Here is a 23,176-nt window from a genome sequence, read left to right as displayed (position 1 = left end):
TGGGAGGGGGCTCCAGCTCTCCCTTAGCCACAGCTAAGGGGACTTTCCCTCCCGGAGTGAGAGGGGTGCAGGGCGCCCCCTGTCCGCTTTTTGGGGTGCAGAAGCAGGGATTTGGGGTCGGCGGCGCGGAACCCGTGCGCGAAGGCGCGGGGAGGGCCGGGCGCCACAGCGGCGGCACCCGCGTCCCGCCTGCAACTCGCTCCCCCGGCCGGCCCCGCCGCCATGTCGGGCTTCAGCCCGGAGCTGATCGATTACCTGGAGGGGAAGATCTCCTTCGAGGAGTTCGAGCGGCGCCGGGAGGAGCGCAAGAGCCGCGAGAAGGTCGGCCCGGCCCCCCCGCCGCCCCCCGGGCTTGAAGGGGAGCTGTGCGTGCCGGGGGGGGGGCGGCCGCAGCGGGCGGGGGGGGGGCTCGAGCCATGAGGGAGGCTCTGCTCTGCTCTGCTCTCCCCTCCTCTCCTCGCCTGGGTTTGGAGCTTTCGTCCTGTGTCCTCACGCGTTTATGGCCTCCTTGTACAGTTCCCCGCCTCGTGTTACCTCAGCGTAACGCTCAGCTGGTAACGGGGGCTCTCCAGGCAGTAGTCAGTGGTCACCGCCTAGATAAGAATAGAAATATCTTCAAGCAAACGGTGCCGGGTTTATTCGTTTAAAAATACAGCGCCTACCACACCTGTGTCCCCTTGCAGGGCAAAAGCTGGAATCCCATAGTCTAAATGCTAATTGTAAAGGTTAGGGGGAACGGGGATGAGGCGCACTGCGGAGCTGATCAATGATATTGTTGGTACGCGTAGGACGGCGAAAATGCGTCTGCTGAGGAAAACAGTGAAGACATCGATGCTCCATCTTCATCCAGAAAGGCATCTGGGAAATCCCACAGTCAGGATGAAACAGAGGGTAAATGTCAACGTGATCATGTCCGTGAAAAATGTATTTTAAAGGTGGTTGAATCCATTTGCTCTTTAATAGCTGGCTTTCTATAAACACCTGTCAGCTCTTTCAGACCTGTGGGCACTGAAGCACATTGTTACAGTGTATGCCTTTGTAGGACGTTCCCATTCATTTCTAGGCTTTAACTTTGTTAAGTGTCTTTAAAGGACCAGATATGGCCAAGCAGTCATTTTTTTCTGGGAATACCTCCGTTTGTTCCCCTCCTGGTTTGCTAACCATCTGGTCCCTATTATTTACTTTATCTAAACTTACAAATACATTTTAAGTTTTTAATGCACCTCAGAAAGTCTTCTTGCTGCGTTTTGTTTTTTCTGTGGTTATCTCTTTGCTAGCCTTCTTGGCTGAGACTTGAGTGTTTCAGAATATTTGATTTGACTGTATGAGAGTGTTGCCTACTTGCACTGTCATCCAAAAAGTAAAATAAAGTAGCTAAAAAGAGGGTTTGTTTGCTGTTATGTTTTATTTTTTTTTTTCCCTTCCTGCTCAGTTATCTCCTGTACTGATTAGAGGGCCTGGGTCTATTTCTTCCCTTATTTTTCTGCCAGATATTCCTGGTGATGGATTCCTTGGATGGCTTTCTGTGTGAGGTTACTGTGATGGTAATGTCTCCTTAGATCCCTTAATCAAATAACCTTAATTTCTTTGGTATTCCTCCATAATGAAAGGACTTGTAGGAAGTAGTAGGAGTAGCACTTTTAGTTTGTATCACTGCTTGGTGATCCCATGCTTCAGGTTCTGGATTTGAGCCTGGGCCTTATAGCACTGCAGTCTGTTTCAGACACCAGGACTTCAGGAGGTAAATATGGACTTCCCACACTGGCCAGGGCGTATCTTGTGGCATTGCCAATACTATGAAACAGCAAAGTGTGACTCCTGATCTCTTTGTTTTGGTTCTTGGACTCAATTCTTCCTCTTTTTTTTTTTTTTTTTCTTTTTCCTTTTCTTTTAAATATCAAAATAGGATTAAATTGTCTCACCTTACATATGCCTTGGTGATGCCTTTTACTGATGCCTCTGAAGTATTTCCAAGCTGTGGTATTCTGCTCTGTATTCTGCCCATGATTTTTTCATATACATAGTCTTTATCAAAGAGAAAATATATCCCAATAATATAGCGCTAATTTTTCTCTTATTATGGAGAACACAGAAGTCTCAAGAAGTCTGTAGAATCAAGGATGCATTGATAATATTTATCACTATTTAAAGAGTTTTTAGTAGAACTCAGAAGTAAAATGATAGAAAAGTTCATTGTTAAAATCATTTTTGATACACTGATTTTCAGAGCTGGTGTTCTGTTATCTACAATCAAAGAAAGTGAAATAAAAGAGAAATGACATTAATCTTTTTTAGTCAGAATAAAAATAACCAAATATGTTCTGAAGACTTTCAAATGTATAAACCCAGCTGTAGTAGCCAAAGTTACTCTTGTCCATAGGCAAATTATAGTAGGTTTATTTTTCAGTCACAGCATTATTCTGTCTGTGTGCCTCTATCAAATCTTTCGATGTCCAATCCTCCAACTGAAATCTTCCAACACTATTTATTTTGATGGCTAGCGGATGAAGAGAAACGAAGCAAAAATGATTGCTTTTAGTCTCTTTTTGCACTGAAATAAACTTGTGGGCAGTTATAACCCTGGGTTAAGATTGTAATTAAAGGTTTTAATTTTTTTAAAAAAAAGGTGAATGTGTCTAAAATTATATGCTTTAAGCATATTTATTTTGGACATATAGCATCATACATTTATTTATGTTAAAGAATTTTGTTATTTCTTTTTCTGAAGATAAGTTAATAATGTGGATTTTGCATTTACACAAGTGAAAAGGTACTCATTGTCATGGATAGAGCGGATAGAAGATCTTATTTTAAATTATTTCTAAAAATTGTCTGCTGCGTTATTGTTTAGTGTAATTGTCTACTCAGCCTCTTCAACTGAGAAGCTTTATTCCATCTGACCAGTTCAGTGCTTGAAAATTACTTAATATGCTCCTCTTGTATGGATCGAGAAAAATGTTGAATAAACTATTGCTTCGTTCTGTGTGTTCATCCCTATGTTTGTTCGTATCAAATATCCAAAAAATGTTAGAGGCTGGGAATACCAGGCATTGGTGATGAATAACCCAGTGTTTGAAAACCAAGGAGGTTGTTAGAAGCTCTTCTGCATTTCTGTAGGTCTTTTTCTTACAGAATAGCTCTTTAAAGTGGGCTACTAATTATGAAGAATTCTGTTTTCTCTGTACTTGTCCTAATAAAGCAGTGTGTGCTTTTGATTGTTATAAGCCTTTTCTGCTTCTTTCTCAACCAGGAGAAACTGCAGATGGCGTCAGTAAATCTGTTCATCGAGTCTTTGCATCCATGATTGGGGAAAATGAAGAGGAGGACGATGACGAAGAGGAAGAGGAAGAAGAAGAGGAAGAAGAAACTCCTGAGCAGCCCACAGCTGGAGATGTTTTTGTGTTGGAGATGGTCCTAAATCGAGAGACCAAGAAAATGATGAAGGCAAGTATTTAAACTTTTGTGTAACTTCTTTGTATCTTGCAAAATGTAGTAAAGGCCAGTTTGCATGATTTTAGCTACATGCTGAGAGACTTGCCTGTAATAATAATTCTGTGTAGGAGACTTCTGCTTGTGTTGGCGTCCTGTCTTTGTTTTTTAGAAGAGTACTGTTTGGAAACTTTCAAAAATAATGAAGTAAATTTTTCCAGTGTCTGGATTTTATTTATTTTAGATATCAGAATTATTCTGTCAGTTATGAAAATTAGCAAGTATTTTGGTCGGTCATTTTGATATTGCTAGCACTTAAATAATTCGTTATTAGGTTGTGTAAAGCACAAGTGTGATTGGTGTCTTCTGTATTTGGGCACAGCTGCATCATTGATAAAAAATATCAATATCCCTTTTCCATTTAGGAGAGAAGACCTCGCAGCAAACTTCCTCGTGCCTTGAGAGGTCTGATGGGAGAGGCCAATATCAGGTTCGCACGAGGAGAACGTGAGGAGGCTATTCTGATGTGCATGGAAATCATTCGACAAGGTATTTTAGAATGCTAAAAAATCCTGGCTTTAAGAGTGGGGTGAAATGGTCTTGTGCATTAGGAAATTCAGTGTGGCTTCACTGATTATGAAAATACTCAGTACAAGGAATGTCATTGTGTAATTAGCATGAAATTAAGAATCTGCAGTGCGTTTATGTTATTATTTTGCTTTAGAGAAGAAACTGTTACCCTAATTTTGCCACTTTCCACAGATTACTTCCATCTTTGTAAAACTACAACCAAAGTGTAAACGGCTATTGGCATAACTTCTAGAGTGGAAAAAATGCTGTAAATGGTTGTTGTTTAGTCAGGCTGTTTAACGATTTATAAAAAAGGAATTGGAAGCTTATCTGCATTTTTTTTCTGAATTGAAACAATAATGTTGATGTTTCATTTAATTCTGGTATCTGTTGTTTGAAGAAAGACAAGTTTCTTGTATTCAAGTAGGTTTTAAAACAATAGTTCTTAATTGTTCTCTTTCTTTTTGTAGCTCCTCTTGCTCATGAGCCCTTTTCCACTCTTGCCATGATCTATGAAGACCAGGGTGATATGGAGAAATCATTACAGTTTGAACTGATTGCAGCTCACTTAAATCCTAGTGACACTGAGGAATGGGTTAGACTGGCAGAAATGTCACTAGAACAGGATAATATTAAACAGGCTGTTTTTTGCTACACAAAAGGTAACGTAGCAGCAATTTTAATATTTTAAAGTAAATGTTAGGTGCTAATGGCAGTTGTTGTGTTGTTTTCTCCTGCTTTCCAATTTAGTTTCTTCAGTTTGCTAAGATTCTGGTACTTCTGTCCAGACTTTGGTAAAAGATTCAGGAATCTTTATCATAGGATGGCCTTTCTTACAAAAAGCTCGTGCGTGTAATGATGTGTTCCTTAATATTCTGTCAGTAGGCGAGTGATGTTACCCTTATGGTTTTGGAGAAGAAAAAGAGAGTCCTAGCTGAATTTATTTCTGGTAGCACGTACCTGCATTTCAGTCTGGTTTGCTTTCCTCAGGATATTTATTGATACAGCTTTTTCTGTTATCTGTTGTCAACTTAAAAATTGCTGGTGTTTGCCAGGGCTTTGGCAGTGGAGTAATCAAGTAGATGAATATGAAATTTGTTACTGCCTGTTTCTAATCTTGGGTACTTATATGCTTTTTCTTGTTGCAGCTCTGAAGTATGACCCAACCAACGTGCGTTACCTATGGGAGAGATCAAGCCTGTATGAACAGCTGGGGGAACATAAGAATGCTATGGATGGCTATAGGCGTATTTTGAATCTCCTGTCTCCCTCTGATGGAGAGCGTTTTATGCAGTTGGCTAGAGACATGGCAAAGTAAGTTGGAGTTAAGAAGTAGTGTGATTTCGTTTCCCAGAGTTTCTCAAAAGCTGTTATTAAAAATTCTTTGGGTGATTCAAGCTGGGTGTGTAGCTGAAATCATGCAGGTGATTTTTCTGGGAATGACCACATACAAACATGCACCCATGCATCACATGTGTTGTGATGCTTCCAAAGACTGAAATGTGGGAATTATCCTGTGCATGATCATTGCATCATCACAGAAAGGTTCTTTTAGAGTATGAGAATAAAATGCAAATACTATTTACTGGAAACATACCTACAGCACACAAAAATATACTGCACTTGTATACAATTGTATCTGTACAATATCGCTAGAGACCTGGAATCTCCTTGCCAGCAAGTCTGAGTGAAACAAGGTATTAAATCTGAAATGCAGTCTTCAACGCGGTGTAGTTTATATATAGTTTGAGTTGTTCCTGGAGTAAATTTCATCCCCTCTACCATCATCTGGTCATCATCTCTGCCCCTTCTGCTGTTCTGCTAATGAGAGCAGATCAGGTCACAGAAGTTTTCCTGAGACAGAGGAGGCTTTGGGTTCAAGTGTGTAGCTCTCTAATCTTAGTTTTCGGTAAGTTGTTTAATTGCTTTATACCTCTGCTTTCTCATGCATAACCTGTAGAAACCTGTCATTGGACTGTTTCAAAGACAGTTAAGTCTTTTGATTTTTTTGGTTGTGAAATGCACCAAAAATGCGAGAAGTGTATTGTAACAATATGATTATTGGAGTTCTTTGTAAAACTAGGTTAATGCAACACATCATTGATAACCTGGCTTTAGGCAAGGAATACTGAATGAAAATTCCTGTAACATCCCAACATATATGGGATTGTTTGAATATATAGGGGATTATTGGTAACTATTTGAAATACATTAAAATTGCCAAAAGTTTTAAGGAAAGAAAAACTACCTTCTTTCTCACCATCTTTTGTAATTTACTCTCCCTAATTAAGATATTTTCAAAAAGACAAAGAAAACATAAAGGCAAAGAAATATGAAAAGCCTCTTGGCAGTGATCAAAGTATATATTATCAGTTATCTGAAATGCTTAATGTCTCATATCTGCATTTTATAGGAGTTATTATGAAGCCAATGATGTCACCTCTGCTATCGAGATAATAGAAGAAGCCTTTACTAAACACCAGAGTCTTGTCTCTATGGAAGATGTTAATATAGCAGCTGAATTATATATTTCCTCCAAACAGTATGACAAAGCACTGGCGGTATGGAAAATTAAATGCATTTGTGTATTGTATTCATCAACTCTATGCCAGTCAGAATGTGTAGTTTGTATTCCTGTAGTGCTTAAATATGGTCATATTTCTATAGTGGTAGAGATGATCAGATACTGATTGCTTCCTATTAGTTCTGTAGTAATCAGCATTGAAGTTAACAGAAGGGGGCAATCAACAGAAGGGGGTTGTTCTAGGTTTAATGTTTTGGGGTCCCTTCTCTCCTTCTCTACAATTGCCATAACCTTAGTAGCCAAAAGAGACCTACAACCTGATTTGGGTATCTGTTGTACTACCAGCAAAAGGAATTCTCGAAGGTGAAGGTTAAAATAGTGGCACTGAATGGTCTGATGCTTCAAATGCAGACCCTTGTGCTCTATCTGGCATACCTGTGTTATGACTAATAATTTTTGCTTTAAACATTAAGCACAAATTCCAGAAGGACTCTAGAACTTCACTCTAAGATATCAAGAATTGGCAAAGGTCACATATTTGTTCTAGTGGTTATTCACTCTCACTTCTGAGGCATGTTTCCTACTTGATTTGATCTGGCTTTCAGAGGAACATCTTAAGTATCTGGCCATTATTATACTTAACCAAACAGAGTGAAGAACCACTAATAATTGGGACTTTCTCCTTGTAAAATTTGGTATTTAATTGCCTCTTTTTTTTTTCTTTCCTACCTAAGATTTTATTTAGATCTCTCTCTGACAGTATAAAGTATTACTAGCCTGCAAGCGATTCCACTGACTCTTCTGTCTATACCTCTTTCTAGTTTAAAAATCAGTCAATCCTGTGTACACAGTATTTGGGTACCAGATTTATTAATATAGTGCTCAGTTGTAGAACTGTGCCATGTTTCTTCTTGATTATTCTCCCAGGTCTGTTCCTGTGATGTTTCTTGCTCCCAGGTAGCTGAGTGTGTATTTTAGCTGGTTAACTGGACCTTTTAAAAGTAATTACCTTAATACAGTCATGTTTGTTCTCCTGAAGGCTATGTACTCTGTGTTCATTTATCACTCTGGTCTTGGCAACAGTAGTGACTTAAATATTTCCTTTACAATTCGTGAACAAAAATACCCAATCACATTGGGTCTTAGACCAGCAATCCTTAACACTTGTGCATTTCCCCTCTCATACCTCCTTATGGGCAAGTGAACGTCTTGGCCAGTCTGGTTTTGATTTTAATTTTTTTAATTAGTTGTTCTGTTGTGCTAGTTTTATTGAGGTCATGATGTATGACCAGGGTTGCTATAAAGCAACTCTGTATGTAGATGTGAGTGTTATTTTAATTTTTTTTTTAAATGAGACAGCCTTTGCAGTTTCCTTGCAGTGTGTTAGGCTGAGCGAGCGTTGGAGCACTTTGGAAAGATCTGTGGAGAGCTTAGCTACTTACCCGGTGCTTTGCTTTCTTTTTCTATCTTTTGAAAGATATAAAAGAAGTTAAAAGTTTTATTATTATTGTTGTTGTTGTTTTATTTTTATTATTATTATTTTAATTTAAAAAGCAAAGTAGGATGAAAGTAACTTTTATTTGCTAAAGAGATGCTGATTAGATCATCTAAGTAGTCCAAAAATAGTGGAAAAAAAGACATCAAATGATGAAACTCGATACTAGTGACCTAACCCCAAGTGAAATGAATACCACTTTCCTTCAGAAAACTTTTGTAATGTCTAAAGCAACTGTCATGTAGACTGGTTACTCCGTATATCTCTTAAATCTTTAGAATGATATGAGTTACTTTTCTGTTTTAGGTTATTACTGATTTTGCAGGAATTGTATTGCAAAAAAAAGTGTCTGAAAAGTGTCCTACTGAGGAGAAAAAAGGTAAGTAGTTAACTAGCGGTTAGTATGACCCTTCCGTTCATCTAATGTGACATTTTTCTTTCCGTTACCTTTTCAGTTCCTGAGAGTGTTTTTGATGCATGATGACAGGCTTTTCTCTTTTCAAACTCTTCCATGTTTTTAATGAGTTACATACCATGACCTCGGAGTTCTATAAGGAGTTACTCTGATGTCCAATTAGCCCCAGTGACTCATTAGAGACAAGGACTGCTCTCCAGGCAATTGGAGGCCTCTTAAAGTTCTAAACATTCCTTTGAGTGTTCACATCAGGCCAGTTATTCCTGCTAGCTAAATAGCTTCCAGAAAAAAATCAGATAAACCTAGTGGCATCTATACTCAAGAATATCAACCTTTGACCTGAAACTATTCTTCTTAAATCCTACTTCTGTTGTTAAACATTTAAATGTTGTGGTTTGTACCAATACCTAGGGATATTAGCCTGTAATTGTGACTTGAATAAAATAGATGGTCTTTGAGAAATCAGCTTTATGAAAGCCATTGCTCAAGTCTGAATGTATTTTTGTTTGGGCTTTAGAATGATCACAGCATGCCAACTCTTACGCAGGCAGTCTGTTCTATGATTCAGCTGGTCGGTTGTTTCAGCAGTACAGGCCAAACCTAATGCAGGTTTAAGATACTTCTGTTGGCTTTTTACTTCAGTGGAGTAGATGAAAATATAGATGATCAGAGAACATGGTGTTCAGAACAGCTGTCCTGATAGGAACAGATAACTTACAAGGAGCACAACTGTAATGAGTCTGGGAATTAAAACACGGTATTGGCAAGTTATCTAAGTATATCATTTCTTAAGACAAAGCTGCTAAACTACAGAAGGTCTTGGTTCCCCACCACCTGTTGCTTTAAAACTTTTTTTTTGATTGCTTCTTGCTCTGCTGTCCTTCAAAACAATTTTTTAAAACTTTTCAGTTTTAAAAAAGAGTAAGCTACCAGTCAAATGTGGATTCAAAATTAAGTAACTTTTGGCTTAGCCAGTGCTACTCAGGGTAAACTGTTTCTGTTTAAGAAGATACAGCATCAGTGGTGGAAACTCAAGAAAGCCAGGAGGAGGCAGTGACTGACAGCCAAAGTCATCCAGTTGCTGAATCGAGCACTGCAGGTAAGTAATTCAGTTGTTGAATCTAGTACAATTCTATGAACTGATCATATTCTCAGGAATCAGGTTGCAGTCATAGCAAAATCATGAAAGATTTCGAACAGTAGGAAAATAGGGCTGTCTAGAAAAGGTTCCTTGTGTATTGTTGTCTTTACTCAATATTTACTTTTAACCCAACCAGCCACCAAAGTCAAAGCATTCTCCCAGGGCTTACCCATTTTGAAAATGAATTTTTTTATTTTATATGAATATAGTAGCAGGTGAGTAGCTGCTCTCATGCTGGGCATTAAGATGTTCAGAGAATGATGAATTAAACTGCATGCAGTAATATGCAGTAATTGGATGTGGATGTAGAAAGTCATAGGGAAGCCTTAAGTTGGGAATCACTGTTTTTCTTAGGTTTCTTAGGTTTTCTTAGGTCACCCTTTCAATTTTCAGTGTAAGAATTAAGGTGAAGGGAGAACTTGAACAGGGTAGTTTAGGATGTTTAGTGACTGCATGTGCAGTTAAGTACGATAGTATAGTTTTACTGGGTGACCGTTAATTTGCTAGCATGTTGTCTCATGCTTGCATTCTCATCAGACTGCATTCATTTTAGGTGTTATGTAATAGTTTGTAGATTAACTGTTTAACAATGTATATAGCCAGGTCCCTGACATACAGGGCTTGAGAAAGCAAGAAGAAGAGAGTAGAGGTGCCTACATTGTTAAAGGAAAGCTTTATGTAACAAATACATTTTAAGACAGAGGGGGAAGGCTCCAAACACATCCTACAGGATCTTGCTGTTGAAGTTGGTGCAAACTGATAGCACGTGATATTTCAGATGAAATAATAAGGATCAGAGTCAGTAGAAAGCAGTTGTTCCAACCATCAGGGAAGATACAAAAGAAGGGAAGAGGGCAGGTGTACACCAGCGTTTGCTAATCATTGAGAATATACTTTCTTGATCGTAGCTCAACATAGCCTGGAGGGGATGTGGGGCTATGGGAGATACTTGTTAAAACATACGGGTTCAGAAAGAAATTTGTTGTCTTCTCACAGCTGTGGAGAAGGTTAGCTGCTGCATACCTGAGGGGGTTCCCATAGATATCACAGTCAAGCTGATGGTGTGTTTGGTGCACCTGAACATCCTAGAGCCACTCAATGTAAGTAGAAATCAACTCAGAAATCCAAAGTCAAATTAACAAAGCAGGTGATTTTTGCTGTCTTCATATGACTGAGATAATCGAGAAGGCTGTGGAGATTTTTTGCTTTCCTCCCACCTCAAGACAGACACCTAGCAAACATCTAATAACAGAAATGCTCTTTTTGTCCTTATATGTTTTGCATTCAGTTGGAAGTGTGCCTTACTAAGGCACAGTAAATTACTGCCTTTGTGCTGTGACAGACATTGCAAAGTTCTTGAACACTAAGGAACATATCTTTACTTTGTTTTAAAGCCCTACCAAATCCTAAGACCATTCTTATGAGAGGTATGGATGGGTAAGATGTGAAATGTCTAGAACAGACAAATAGGGCTTACTCAGCAATTGTGAAATTCTTATCTTTATTTTTTACTTTTAAACTAACATTAGAAAAAGGCAGTGTAGTTCAGAATGTAAGTAGAATAAAAATCACAGCATAAAAAGGTGAGCTTCCAAAAACCAGATCTTAAAGTGGTGGCATTGCTGTTTATTTGTGTTTTTACTATTTGTTGTTGTTTTTAAAGCCACTCTTGACCACTCTGGTAGAACAAAATCCAGAAGAAATGGGTGACTTGTATTTGGACGTTGCAGAGGCATTTCTGGATGTTGGCGAATACAACTCAGCGCTGCCTCTCCTGAGTGCCCTTGTCTGTTCTGAACGATACAACTTGGCTGTTGTCTGGCTTCGGCATGCAGGTGAGAAGAAGCAGGGTTGCTGAACATGTGGTTCTGAGAGGTGATAGGACAGTGCCGAGCATTTCCAGAGAACTTTATCTAAGATCACTGGAATTTAGATGCACGTGTTGAACAATAATTAGTATTTGCAAAACTATAATTGAAGTTTACTATGAGAGCCCTATCATGGAGGGTTTTCTTGTTCTTCTTACAGACTGAAATTTCCTTCACCTAAAAATACTTTATTTTCATCTAAGTGAACAGCATCTGTTCTCCATTCAATCCTGAATCAACTGATGATGCTGTAAGTTAAACTATAGATGCATCAGTGTGTATTTCTGAATATTTTCACTTTAATAATTCATATTTTGAGTGGTTTTAACTGGAAAAGCATCTGAAAAGTATGTTAACTATTTTGCTTGTAACGAATCTTCTTTTTCTGCCATTTAAGTGTGTGGTGGTGTTTATGCTCTATTTAGAATGCTTGAAGGCTTTGGGCCACATGGAGCGTGCTGCAGAGAGCTATGCCAAAGTTGTTGATCTTGCGCCATTGCATCTGGATGCACGAATCTCACTTTCAACACTTCAGCAGCAACTGGGTCGGCCTGAAAAAGCTCTGGAGGCTCTGGAACCCATGTATGATCCAGATACACTGGCTCAGGATGCTAATGCTGCTCAGCAGGTGAGTAAGGGGCTCTGTACTTCCAGTTTATGATGTGTTATTTGCTGAACTATGGTAGTCGTCAAAGATACCAACTAGATAGGGCCAGGGATTGATACTTATCTATAGGATGGTGAGCTTTTGCAGCAGAGTGAATGATTCATTATAGGATATCAGGGATGAGTCCTCATGGCTCTTTCTCCTTGACCATTTTGTCACTATAATGCCCCACCTGATTAATTTATGTTGCATACAACCTTTTGGCCACCGAGAACCAGTCTTGACACCAATGACTTTCTATCAAGTTGATTAGCAGATGCTACATACAGACTAGATAAGTGGTTTGGCCTCTACTGATTGTAAGTGCTGTCTTAGCAAAGGTCTACATGTATATCCATTCTCCAGCAGCATTATCACCACGAGTAAGAGAGATGCTCAGTCTCTCTGAAATTTAGGAATTTGAAATAGTAATCACTGCAGGGCAGTTTAAAGAGTTTGTATGTGTGGTGGTTAGGATTACAGCTCTGTAGAAGCTTTTACAACCTATTAGTTCTTTTTTGAGTCAAAATTGTTTTTATAAACTCCTCTCTGTGGGTGGTTGAATAATAATGTTCAATAACATCTAGGAATTAAAGCTGCTCCTCCATCGTTCAACGTTGTTGTATTCCCAAGGCAAAATGTACGGTTACATAGACACTTTGCTTACGATGCTGGCGATGCTGTTGAAGGTAAGCCAGTTTATGCAGTTTCGCTTTAACAAACTTGTCATCCATGAGTTGGGTTAGGACAAGGGACAAACAAACCCAGGAAGAAAACTATGCAAATGTTTTCATAGTTTTGTTAGATAAGTCTTGCAGGGAGCCTGTTAATTCTAGGGACCCATAATACTGTTGTTTGCTACCTGTTATGTGCAGAACAGTATTGTTTGTGAGTATAGTTCATAATAGCTCTCTGTTTCTGAATATATGTAGAACATACTAAAAGCTAAAGCTGCTTTTTACCTATTTAACAGTCACCATAATGCTTTCTTTAGATTTACTTTCATGCAGATACTAATTTGTATTTCAATAACTTCCTTTTGAGTTACTTAATCTGTCTTTTCTTGTTACTTAGTGAGCAAAGAAGAATTTATTTAGCTAGCAAACACAGCGGTGGTGGTGGTGGTAGTTTTGTTATTTTTTTATTTATTTTTCTTTAACTTGGAAGTGAGGGAGGGGAATATTTCAGCCTTGATTTTATCCATTTCATTAGAGTCATTACTATTTTATTGCACTATCTGAATAGCTGACATGTTCTCTCGCATTAGCTTACTGTGTTGTGCTACTAAGCTGTAGATTGTTTGGGCACACAGTGTGAGCAAGATGAATTGGCAATGAAACTGGTTTTGACGTAGGATGTGTTAATGTAATCTGAAATGCTGCCCTTAAATTTGTTTCTAGGTAGCAATGAGCAGAGCTCAGGTGTGTTTGATATCTAGTTCCAAATCTGGAGAGAGACACCTCTATCTTATTAAGGTGTCAAGGGATAAAATTTCTGACAATGATGACCAGGAGGCAGCAAATTGTGATGCGAAAGGTAACGTTTTATTAAAAATAAATCAAGAAGATGAACCCCTTTGTTCTGAAAAATGGAATAAAAGTTACTATTTTGCATGTTAAATCCATGCAGTTAATGTTAACATTGTTTTATTTGTAGGCCAAGGAAAGCAGCAAAAATGAAGACAATGTAACATCAGGGAGCAATCCCCGTTCAGAAAAAAATAATAAAATTACTGAACAATTTAGGTTGAGAAGGACCTCTAGAGTTTGTATGGTCCAACATTCCCTTCAGCCCAACTATAATACTTGTAACTCTAGAAAATATTAGAAATACGTGTTTTCAAATTGGTGTGATTTTTGAACTTGGTTGAGCCAGACTACACATTCTTAAGCACTTTTTGGTAGATGAAGAGGGGTAACTTTAATGCATTCCTGTGGTATGTTTACAGCTTTAACTGCATGTATTTTTTGTCATTTGTTCACAAGTTTTGATTGTTTTTTTTTCCCCCCTTTTTTTTAAAGGAATTGCACTTAAATGGGGGAAAAAAAATAAATATCTTTATTTTGCCTAAAAGATCAGTTTGTTATATGCATGTTCGTTTGTTTGTTTAAAAAAAGAGTATCTCGATTTTCTGGACTTACTGACTTTAATATTTTTAGCAATTTTTGCTGTTCTCACGAGTGTTCTGACAAAGGATGACTGGTGGAACCTCCTCCTGAAGGCTATATATTCCTTGTGTGACCTCTCCCGGTACAAGGAGGCAGAGCTCCTAGTAGATTCTTCTTTGGAGTATTATTCATTTTATGATGATAGACAAAAGCGCAAGGAGCTGGAATACTTTGGGCTCTCTGCTGCAATTCTGGACAAGAACTTCAGAAAAGCATACAACTATATCAGGTGGGGAATTGACAAAGCCGAACAGTCTGGTCTCTAATTCTTTCCCCTGAGGGTGTAGTCATACTGCTGGATTTCTGAAAGAGGCAGGCTAATGCTTTCCAGCCTTCCTTAAAACCTATAAGCCTGTTGAAACAAAAGGAGCTTTCTGATAGCCTTAGATTCCAAAATAATCCAGTAGGTAGTTTGATTTGGCCAAAACCCTTTGTTCTGTCTTTCATCGTCAACTTTCCCTCAGTCATTGATCTGGTGTTGATTCCCTTAGGCTGTTTTTATTGCAGATATAGTATTTACTTTATAACATTTACTAATTTCTTGTATGGGTTTCATTCTATAGAATAATGGTAATGGAAAATGTCAATAAACCTCAGCTGTGGAACATCTTCAATCAAGTTACCATGCAATCTCAGGACGTCCGTCACCATCGCTTTTGTCTCCGCTTAATGCTGAAAAATCCTGATAATCATGCATTGTGCGTCCTAAACGGGCATAATGCATTTGTCTCTGGCAGTTTCAAGCATGCTCTTGGTAATGTCATCACTGTTCTAATTTTAACAAATACACTTCAGTGTTTCTTTTACAGACTTTCTTCATACATCAGAAAATTATGCATGGCTTCATAGCGTTAACCTGATGGTTTGATTATTTTGTACACAAATCAAAGCATTACTAAATAGTTTGGCTAATAAAACTTAAGCTGGTAAGTCTAGCACACGTGGCAATAGTAATCCACTTGCAAAGATAACTGAAGGCTGATGGTAATAACAAGAAAGACAGAATCAGACCAACTTAAACAGCAAATAAAGTTGGTTGGACATATTAAGTAGGCCATGGAAGTAAACCTACTGTTTTAAGATGAGCCCTCCAAATGTCACGCTTGAGATGTGTTGGAGATAGAGCATGCGCCTGTTTCGTCTCAAAAAGAAGTTATACTGTGAAGAAATGAGAGGTAGTTAATATGCAGTCTCCCCCATGAATTAATTATTGGTTTTGTTAAAATAAAATCTATGTATGCATGTTCCATAGCTGTCCAGTAGTAATAATTACTTGTTTTCACTGTAATACATCAAAGCCTTAGTCATGAACCAAGGGCCACACTGTGCGAGGGACAGTAATCTTTCACTACTTCATTTATCTTTGCATGCTTTTAAATAATGTTTTTTGTTGTTGTTGTTTGTTTCTTTGTTTTTGGTTGTTTTTTTTTTTTAGTCGGTAAGGAGCTAATATTTGATGTACTTGGGCATAATTATTCTAGCCAGGGTTTAGCTAGAACTAGCTGGTATAAACAGTGATGGTTTAATCAAAATAACAAAACCGAACTTTCAAAACCTAACTGTTGAACACAGCAGTAATTCTCCACACATCCGGTATATAAATTCCTGTATTTGTTTTTTGTGTATTTTTAAGTAGGCATTTTAAACTGTTTCTTTTCTTAGTTTGCACTTCTAATTTGAAGATTTACTTATTCATCCTTAAATTCACAAGGAATGTTTTTTGCAACAAACATCCTGATTTAGCTATTTGCTTTTAGGACAGTATGTGCAAGCCTTTCGTGCAAAGCCCGATGAACCTTTGTACAGTCTCTGTATTGGATTAACTTTCATCCACATGGCTTCTCAGAAATACGTGTTGAAAAGGCATGCTCTTCTAGTACAGGTATGTTAGTAATTTTTACCTATAGTGTTTCCTGGCTTTGTATCTTACAGACAATGATGGTAACAACATATTGTGTTTAAATAACTTCTCATAACTAGTAACTCATCTCAAAAGAGGGAAGTAGTGAAATGTAAATACAGGTGAGTATGCTTTTGAGCTAAAGTTACACCCATCTGAATCTCATCTTCTCATACTTTCATAAACTGCATAGTTTAAAAAAACTTTCCAGACTTAGAAGGTGTTTGTTTGTTTATTTTTTCCTGTTGTCTTTTTCTCTTTCCCCTTTTGGACGATTCTGTATAGCTCTTAACATAAAGACCTCATGAGCTCCAGTCTAGGCTACCCTCAGTTTTTCAACTTTCTTACTCTTGGTTTTTCTTTCGTGTGTCAGATTGTTACAAAACATAGGCTGATTATTCCCAAACAGAATCTTGAAATCAATTTCCTGTGCTCTCCACCAGTATTTTTCATTAACTTGAATTCCTTTTAATTACTGTGGCTACTGAGCTCAGAGTCAGCAGCTTATGAAGAGGATCTTGAGCACTCATGACTTGTAAAATTGCTGCAACACTGTAGCTTTTAATTGGATTTTGACAAAAGCTGTAGGTCCTTTGCTACTCTAAAAGGAGACCAGTGACGTTAATATCCAACTTAAAGAGTTTTAGGCTTGCAGATTTTGGCCTAATTTTAATATATTTAGACACTTCTTTCTGTAAATGACTTGCCTTTCTTACCTGGGCTGCTACGTTCTCCTTTTCTAACGTAATTGAACAACGTCCTATTTATGTTACCCTCCAGTGATACAGTTCCCTGCTTTTCTCTCTTTTCTCTACTTACTTTCATGACACTGTTTTTTTGCATTCTCTCTTGCTCCTGTTGTAGTTAATAGTTCAGCCACAATGACGTGCTGGTGACCTAAATTACAATTGCTAGCTGCTAATGTCTGAACTAATTCCTCATTAGAAATATTAGAAATGACGAATTAGTTGAAGAAGCTATCTTCTTTCATTACCAACATGGTCCCTGGAAAGAAAGGCCTCTTTGCAATGGTATCATCGTATTCCAAAGTGATAGTAAAATGAAATGTAAATTGCTGCACAGGAGAGGATGAAAAAGTTGTGTGCTTCATTTTTTTTGCCTTCTGAATTCCTCTCTTCTACCTATCCTCCCTAAGTTTCCCTCAGGACTTATTCAGTGCAAAGTAAAACACTGCATTTTAATATAAAATAATACTGTATTTGCCTTTATTTTTCCCTTTTGTTCCATATGGGAGGCAGCCATTTGTTTGAATAGCATCATACAAACCTTGATCAATGAACAATACTTGAAGCTGGTAGGCAGTGACATCCTTCAGACGAGAAGCAAATGACTTCTCTGGCATTACAGCATGTCAACATATTAGCAAGGCCAGTTTGTTCCATCAGTCTGTCACTTTATGCATCGCCCTCTTTTGTGTCTTCTGGACCACCAGCACCCCAGTAGGCACGAAGTCCCTGTGGGATCCTGCTTGTGTGTCTGATCCACAGGAGGAGCAGGTATTCAGGCTAGGGTTGGCAAGGAGATCATACCTTGGATTCTGCTGGTCACATAGTTTACATACATCATTATATATTTTAATTCTAAACTAAACGCAAAAAAGTTTAACGCTTACAGAGCACTTTGTTTTGTTAAGGCATTGCAGTGGCATTGCTGGGTATGAGCACCCTTTCAAATTCTGCTGGGGACATAGCAGTAAAACATCTGCTGGCTTCGAGTAACATGCACTCTTGCCTTCTGCTTAGGATATATGATTTTTTTCATGCCTTTATTCAGTGATGTTTATTCTTAGCCACTTTAGAAAATGACCTGCTGGTAATTGCCCTGGTAATTGGTATTGAAGTAAATACATAGAGCTCAAGACCAAGAATACGCTCACATTCCAGAACTTCACGGAGTTCAGCAAAAAGTAGAGTGTAACCATTTCTTTCTGTTATCCAAGGCAAAGAGAAGACAGGGAGTGAAGGTTTATTGTGTTTAAAAAAATAATCACAAAGAATGACAAAAAAATAACTGATGGAGGAGGGTGACATTTTAATGCATATATTTTTTTAAGATCTTGCTCTAGCCTGTCCTTTAGCTGCATGTTTTTTAAGACAGCTAGCTCTTCTGAACATTAACTGGTCTTTTATGTTTGTGTATGTGTGTATATATTGCATATCTATTTAGCAAGTTAGTTCTATAGATCACTATACTAAATAACTGTGAGATCAATTCATAAAATATATATCTACACATATATATACACACCTGTTGCCAGCAGTGGTACTGAGGCTGACAGTACATTTTACACAGTCTCAACAATCAAATGTGATTTCTGGGGGAATGTTGGGAAAGCATGGATCAGAAGTTCAAATACCCACATTTAAATATCTTTTCTCTAGTATATTTTGTCTGTCTTCTTAATGGGAACATTCACAATGTGCATGGTATGTGTACAGGGCTTTTCCTTCCTTTTCCGATATTTGGATCTACGTGGACCATGTCAAGAATCTTTCTACAACCTTGGCCGTAGTCTTCACCAGCTGGGATTACTGCACCTGGCAATCCACTATTACCAAAAAGTACTTGAACTTCCTCCTCCCACCTTGGAGGTAGTGTATCTTTGTAAGTTCTATGTAGTGGGTAGAGTCAGGTCAATGTTAATTTCTCAGCCATAGTTTAATTAAGTACGTAAGATCTCTGTAGTTGAGAACTATTTATATTGTGATTCCCTGTCACTGGAAACCTGATTGTAACCTGATACACACTTCTGCATGTGTGAATTTCAAAGACTTAAGTATTCTGAGGGATTTCCTAATAGGCTTGAAGTTGCAGCAAAAAAGGTTGCCAAACTTGATCTGAATAAATAGCTGAACTTAATATATATTGCACGCAGTATTTTATAACTGGAAGTTTTTTGTTTTATAAACCAGCATGCTGGAGTGATATGAACCAGCAGATTAGGAATGCCATGGATTTGCTCTGCAACTGATCTGAATTAGATCATCCTAATACATTTACAAGTTTGGTATAGGAGAAAATTTATGCCTAGCTTTGACATGCATGGGTAGAATAACGAGTTTATTTAGAAAAGGGGAAGGGTTGGTAAAGTAAGAAACATTAGTGTTAGTAAACACCAGGTGTTCAAAGCAGCAATATTTCAACCATGTAAAAGACATAGGCAGTATTTGTATTCTGATTACAGAAACAAATACTTTACATACAAAGACAAGCTCAGTAGAACTTTTCTGGTTTATGAATTGTCTATCAAATTTACAGCTAATGTTTTGAATATGTAATTACATAACTTTTTGGTGATTAACAGGCAGAAACTCAAAGAGGGAGGGCACAAGAAATACTATTGCTTCTGTACAACTGAAAGCCTATGCAAACTACGAGTATGTGATTTGATTACACTCTGCTACTCAAGTTTCAATTTTATACTTATCTTTGCATATAGGTAACTTAATTATTAATTATATTTATTATTGTTATTATTTTTACAGGGAATAGAAACTGATCAGACAGACTTGAGAAGAGATACTGCCTTTAACTTGTCACTTATTTATCAGAGCAGTGGAAATATCAGAATGGCTCAGAAGATGTTGTATACTTACGCAGTTGTATGATGAAGTTTGTGGCAGGTAGAAGTGGTAGTCTTTGTATTAATTCTTGCATTATACAGTGCTGGGGAAACTGGTTTTATATACAGCTTTTGCTGTAGGTGGGCAAAGATGTGGCTTGTGCTGTATATAAGTTGGAGACTTTTTCTACTGCTGACTTTTGAACTGTATTATGTATAGATGGGAACAGTCTGTTCCAGGTACGATGCTGACATACTTGAGTGTGTCTTCTCTGAACTACTATGTAATCTGATATTCAGTTTCGTGTACAGAATCAAACAGAGAGAACTGAAGCTCAGTGTTATCTTTAGGAAAAACAATGTGCAATATTACAGCTAGTTACAAGTGAGGTTGTACTCTAATACAAAAGAAGGAAATAGGTTCATACAAATCCTTAGAGAACTCAGTATTTCAAGCTCTTTTAAATGTTCAGTATTTTCTAGGAGTTCATATTCCTAGCAGCTGTTCTATTTCAAGGAGGTTGATTTCTGTTTCATTAAAATCCATGTGATGGTTGTCCTTCTTTTGAATTTGTTAATAAAAATTCTGAAGTTAATGATGTTTGTTTACTCATTCTCAGTAAAAAAAAAAAAAGTATGCTACTGAATAGCTTATAGCAAAAAAAAAATAAAATAAATCATACAGCTTGTTGAAAACATATTACAAATGTTCTAGATTTTTAAGTAGTTCTGAAAGTTGAACAGTAGCATACAGTAGTTGAAGCAGGCTGCTTCCAGCCCAGCAGGAGAATAATAAAGATAATATAGCTATATGTATACGTAGGAAGGTTCCTGTACTACAGCAAAATAGGGGTGAAAAAGTATGGTGAATAGAAAACAAGCCATGCTGTTGCCTCCTGAGCACTTGTTACTTACAGTATCACAGCTAACTACTGCTGTTTGCTTTCAGCCCACTTTTATGTGTATTTGTGTATTGTAATCATTTTGCACAATTGCAATCAATGCTTAAGAAATGACTGTTGTGGAATTATCTAGAATAGCAGTAAAGTCAAGACAATTTTGTCTCAGCTCAAACATTAAATAATAACATAGTGCATGTCCTCTTCAGTAGATAAGTGCTGGGCCCTACTGAGGATACAAAGGCAAGAGACAAACACCAACAAAGTCCCACTGATTCAGAAAAGCACAGCATGTTTATTAGGAAATAGTACTAGGCAACACTGCCCTAACACTTAATAATATAATACTAAATAAATACTAAATACTCATGCTAAAATTGCAGAAATAACTAAAATAATTATTTAATTTATACGTCAGTATGGAGTATCATAAAGGGCAGGAGGAGAGTGACTCTGTTACCTCTGTTTCATTTCTTATTCTTTGTGATACCTCATCACTTTTTGTGGCATGATAGCAAATTGTTTGCTGCGTGAACTAGAGCTGACTTGTGACGTGTGTACAAGCATAGCATTGCTGCATCACCTTGGGGCAAAAATTCTCCATTGAAGTTTTCCCTATTGTTTATTGGGCTCTGCACATCTTACCCCTTGGATTTTTTTTCTTCTTGCAGTGAATGACTTCTGTCCCTTCACATGAAAAAGGCTTCTCATGTTCTAGCAAGTACAGTCCTCAGCATTGAACTAATGCTTAGAAAACAGAAGCCAGAGAGGTCCAGCATTCAGGTTCCCTTTGCATTACTCTGTTTACAAAACTGTATATAAAATACTCAGAATCCTCTTATTTGTGTATTTTATAAAATAGACTTGGCAGGTTGTTTTTCTTGTAATTTATTTTTTAAGAATTGCCCTAGAAATTGACCAGTGTTAGGGTATTACTACAAATTACTTTATTTTTGACCATAGCTGCTGCTAGAACTCTGAATTAGTTTTGTAAATCTAGGAGGTATGTTTTTTAATATTTGTGGGGAAAAAAAAAGGAAAAATACACTCAGGATGCTTTTAAACTTTTTTCTAAATTGTCTTTAAGCACTAAATAACAGAAAGTTGCATTTAAATAAACCCAGTCAATATGGACCGGAAAATTCACATTGCTAGCAAACAGTGTTCAGAGCGGCTGCACTAAACAATTCTGAGTGTCTGGAAGGAAGAGATGCTGCTTGTCTTGAGGAAGTCACAAGTAAGTTATCTAGAGCTTTCTGGAATGTTTGTGGAGAAAAACTATAAATGAAGATAGGACTTAAATATTGTTTTTCTATGTCCAACTTGCATTAATGGCTATAAGATAGGCAGTCTTTAATTAGATTTCACACAATTAGATTTTACACCATTTAAGAAATATGTTACATTGCTGTTGTGCAACAGTGACAGACATTAGAGAAGACTGGACTTCACACAAAGAGAGACAAAACAGACACCATATAAATGTGAACTCCCCAATGAAAATAAGTTTAAACAGGCATAGCCCATGTTAATTGTCTTGCCTAGGGAAACACCAAAATGCAGAACATGAGATGTGTACAGAAAATATGTATGTTTATCTAGATCACTATCCGACTGTTTAGCAATTATTGTGTTTAAAGAAAAGAATTACAAGACGTCATGTATCATGTACTTTTGGTGTTTGAATGGGTTTTATACAGTAGTTGTCCCCAAAGTTTTTGGAAAGAAATATCTTGTTTGGTGGCTTTCAAAGGGATACAGGCTTTTAATTTATATTGTTCCAAGAAAAAGTCCTGGTTTTAATCAGTATGATTACTTTGTTTGTTTCATGGTTATGGTTGCCTTAGCACAAAGATCACTCCAAGTTTTCTTACTGTAAGGTCTGGGATGGACACCCTGGAGTTCTCTCTTAATTGTTGCTCCTGTAGTTCTGTAATTTGGTGCTAAATCTGAAGTAAAACTCAACCCAAAACTCATCCTGGACATCTGGACCAGCTATTTCATTCTTCATTCAACGCACAGAGTTGTGTTACTTGCTAAAGCAGATATAATCTAGCCTTAAGCTAGTGCTAAAGGCAAGAGGGACTGTGATACAGTAATACATTACAATTACACTGTATCTTAATGCTTTCCACCATAAATGCTGAACAAATTTAAAAGAAGCAGGAGGATGTGTTGAATCTTGAATAAAACATTACTACACAAACATAAATACCATGTTTAATGTCCACAGGCATATAATCAGACTTGGCATTTCGATATACAAAGTAACTGTATATGCATTGCCCTAAAGGACGCAGGGGATTCTGGAGCAAGGAAGGTGAGAAGAACCATACCCTTGAGGTATATGGTACCTTGGTAAAAACTCCTGCAGAGGAAACCTGGGAGTGGTCAGCTTTATTGTCCTGCCATCATGCCAGTTGCAGCATGCTTCATCCTCTTGCACAGGGCAAAGTCACAATCATGTGTCCCTCATCAGGCAACCTTCTTAATCAGTCAATAAAAATGCATTCAAATACAATTCATTCATTAAAACAC

General features: G+C 37.6%; 1 protein-coding gene and 1 long non-coding RNA gene across 6 annotated transcripts in view; one reads left to right on the top strand and one right to left on the bottom strand.

Annotated features, from left to right (window-relative positions):
• LOC137858606 (uncharacterized) overlaps positions 1 to 501 on the bottom strand; it is a 34,841-nt gene extending 34,340 nt beyond the window's left edge. The window contains exon 1 of the long non-coding RNA XR_011097879.1: positions 256 to 501. This is a non-coding gene — a long non-coding RNA (uncharacterized lncRNA). The remainder of the gene's footprint in view (positions 1 to 255) is intronic.
• Positions 28 to 22,629, top strand: GTF3C3 (general transcription factor IIIC subunit 3). Of its 5 annotated transcripts, XM_068686596.1 has the most exons (20): positions 28 to 321; positions 789 to 891; positions 3,251 to 3,444; positions 3,855 to 3,978; positions 4,470 to 4,661; positions 5,148 to 5,313; positions 6,413 to 6,560; positions 8,325 to 8,397; positions 9,440 to 9,532; positions 10,571 to 10,674; positions 11,238 to 11,409; positions 11,868 to 12,070; positions 12,676 to 12,777; positions 13,489 to 13,624; positions 14,248 to 14,485; positions 14,820 to 15,010; positions 16,014 to 16,138; positions 18,616 to 18,768; positions 19,663 to 19,800; positions 21,310 to 22,629. In XM_068686596.1, the coding sequence occupies exons 1-19, from the start codon at positions 223 to 225 to the stop codon at positions 19,783 to 19,785; spliced, it is 2,739 nt and encodes a 912-aa protein (XP_068542697.1). In that variant the 5' UTR covers positions 28 to 222; the 3' UTR covers positions 19,786 to 19,800; positions 21,310 to 22,629. The 5 variants fall into 5 exon arrangements, with proteins under 5 accessions (XP_068542697.1, XP_068542698.1, XP_068542696.1 ...); XM_068686597.1 differs by lacking the exon at positions 21,310 to 22,629 and having other exon boundaries at positions 9,443 to 9,532; positions 19,663 to 20,335; XM_068686595.1 differs by lacking the exon at positions 21,310 to 22,629 and having other exon boundaries at positions 19,663 to 20,335.
• The last annotated feature ends 547 nt before the right edge of the window (positions 22,630 to 23,176 follow it).

The sequence above is a fragment of the Anas acuta genome, chromosome 6, assembly GCF_963932015.1.
Source record: "Anas acuta chromosome 6, bAnaAcu1.1, whole genome shotgun sequence".
Lineage (NCBI taxonomy): Eukaryota > Metazoa > Chordata > Aves > Anseriformes > Anatidae > Anas > Anas acuta.
Note: the sequence above shows the minus strand (reverse complement) of the source record. Positions and strands in the feature narration are given on the sequence as shown.

Coding starts and splice junctions, on each gene's coding strand:
- GTF3C3 (XM_068686596.1), top strand. CDS start 223: ATGTCGGGCTTCAGCCCGGAGCTGATCGATTACCTGGAGGGGAAGATC. Junction 6,561..8,324: donor AGTATGACAAAGCACTGGCG/GTATGGAAAATT, acceptor TTTCTGTTTTAG/GTTATTACTGATTTTGCAGG. Junction 13,625..14,247: donor AGCAAATTGTGATGCGAAAG/GTAACGTTTTAT, acceptor TAATATTTTTAG/CAATTTTTGCTGTTCTCACG.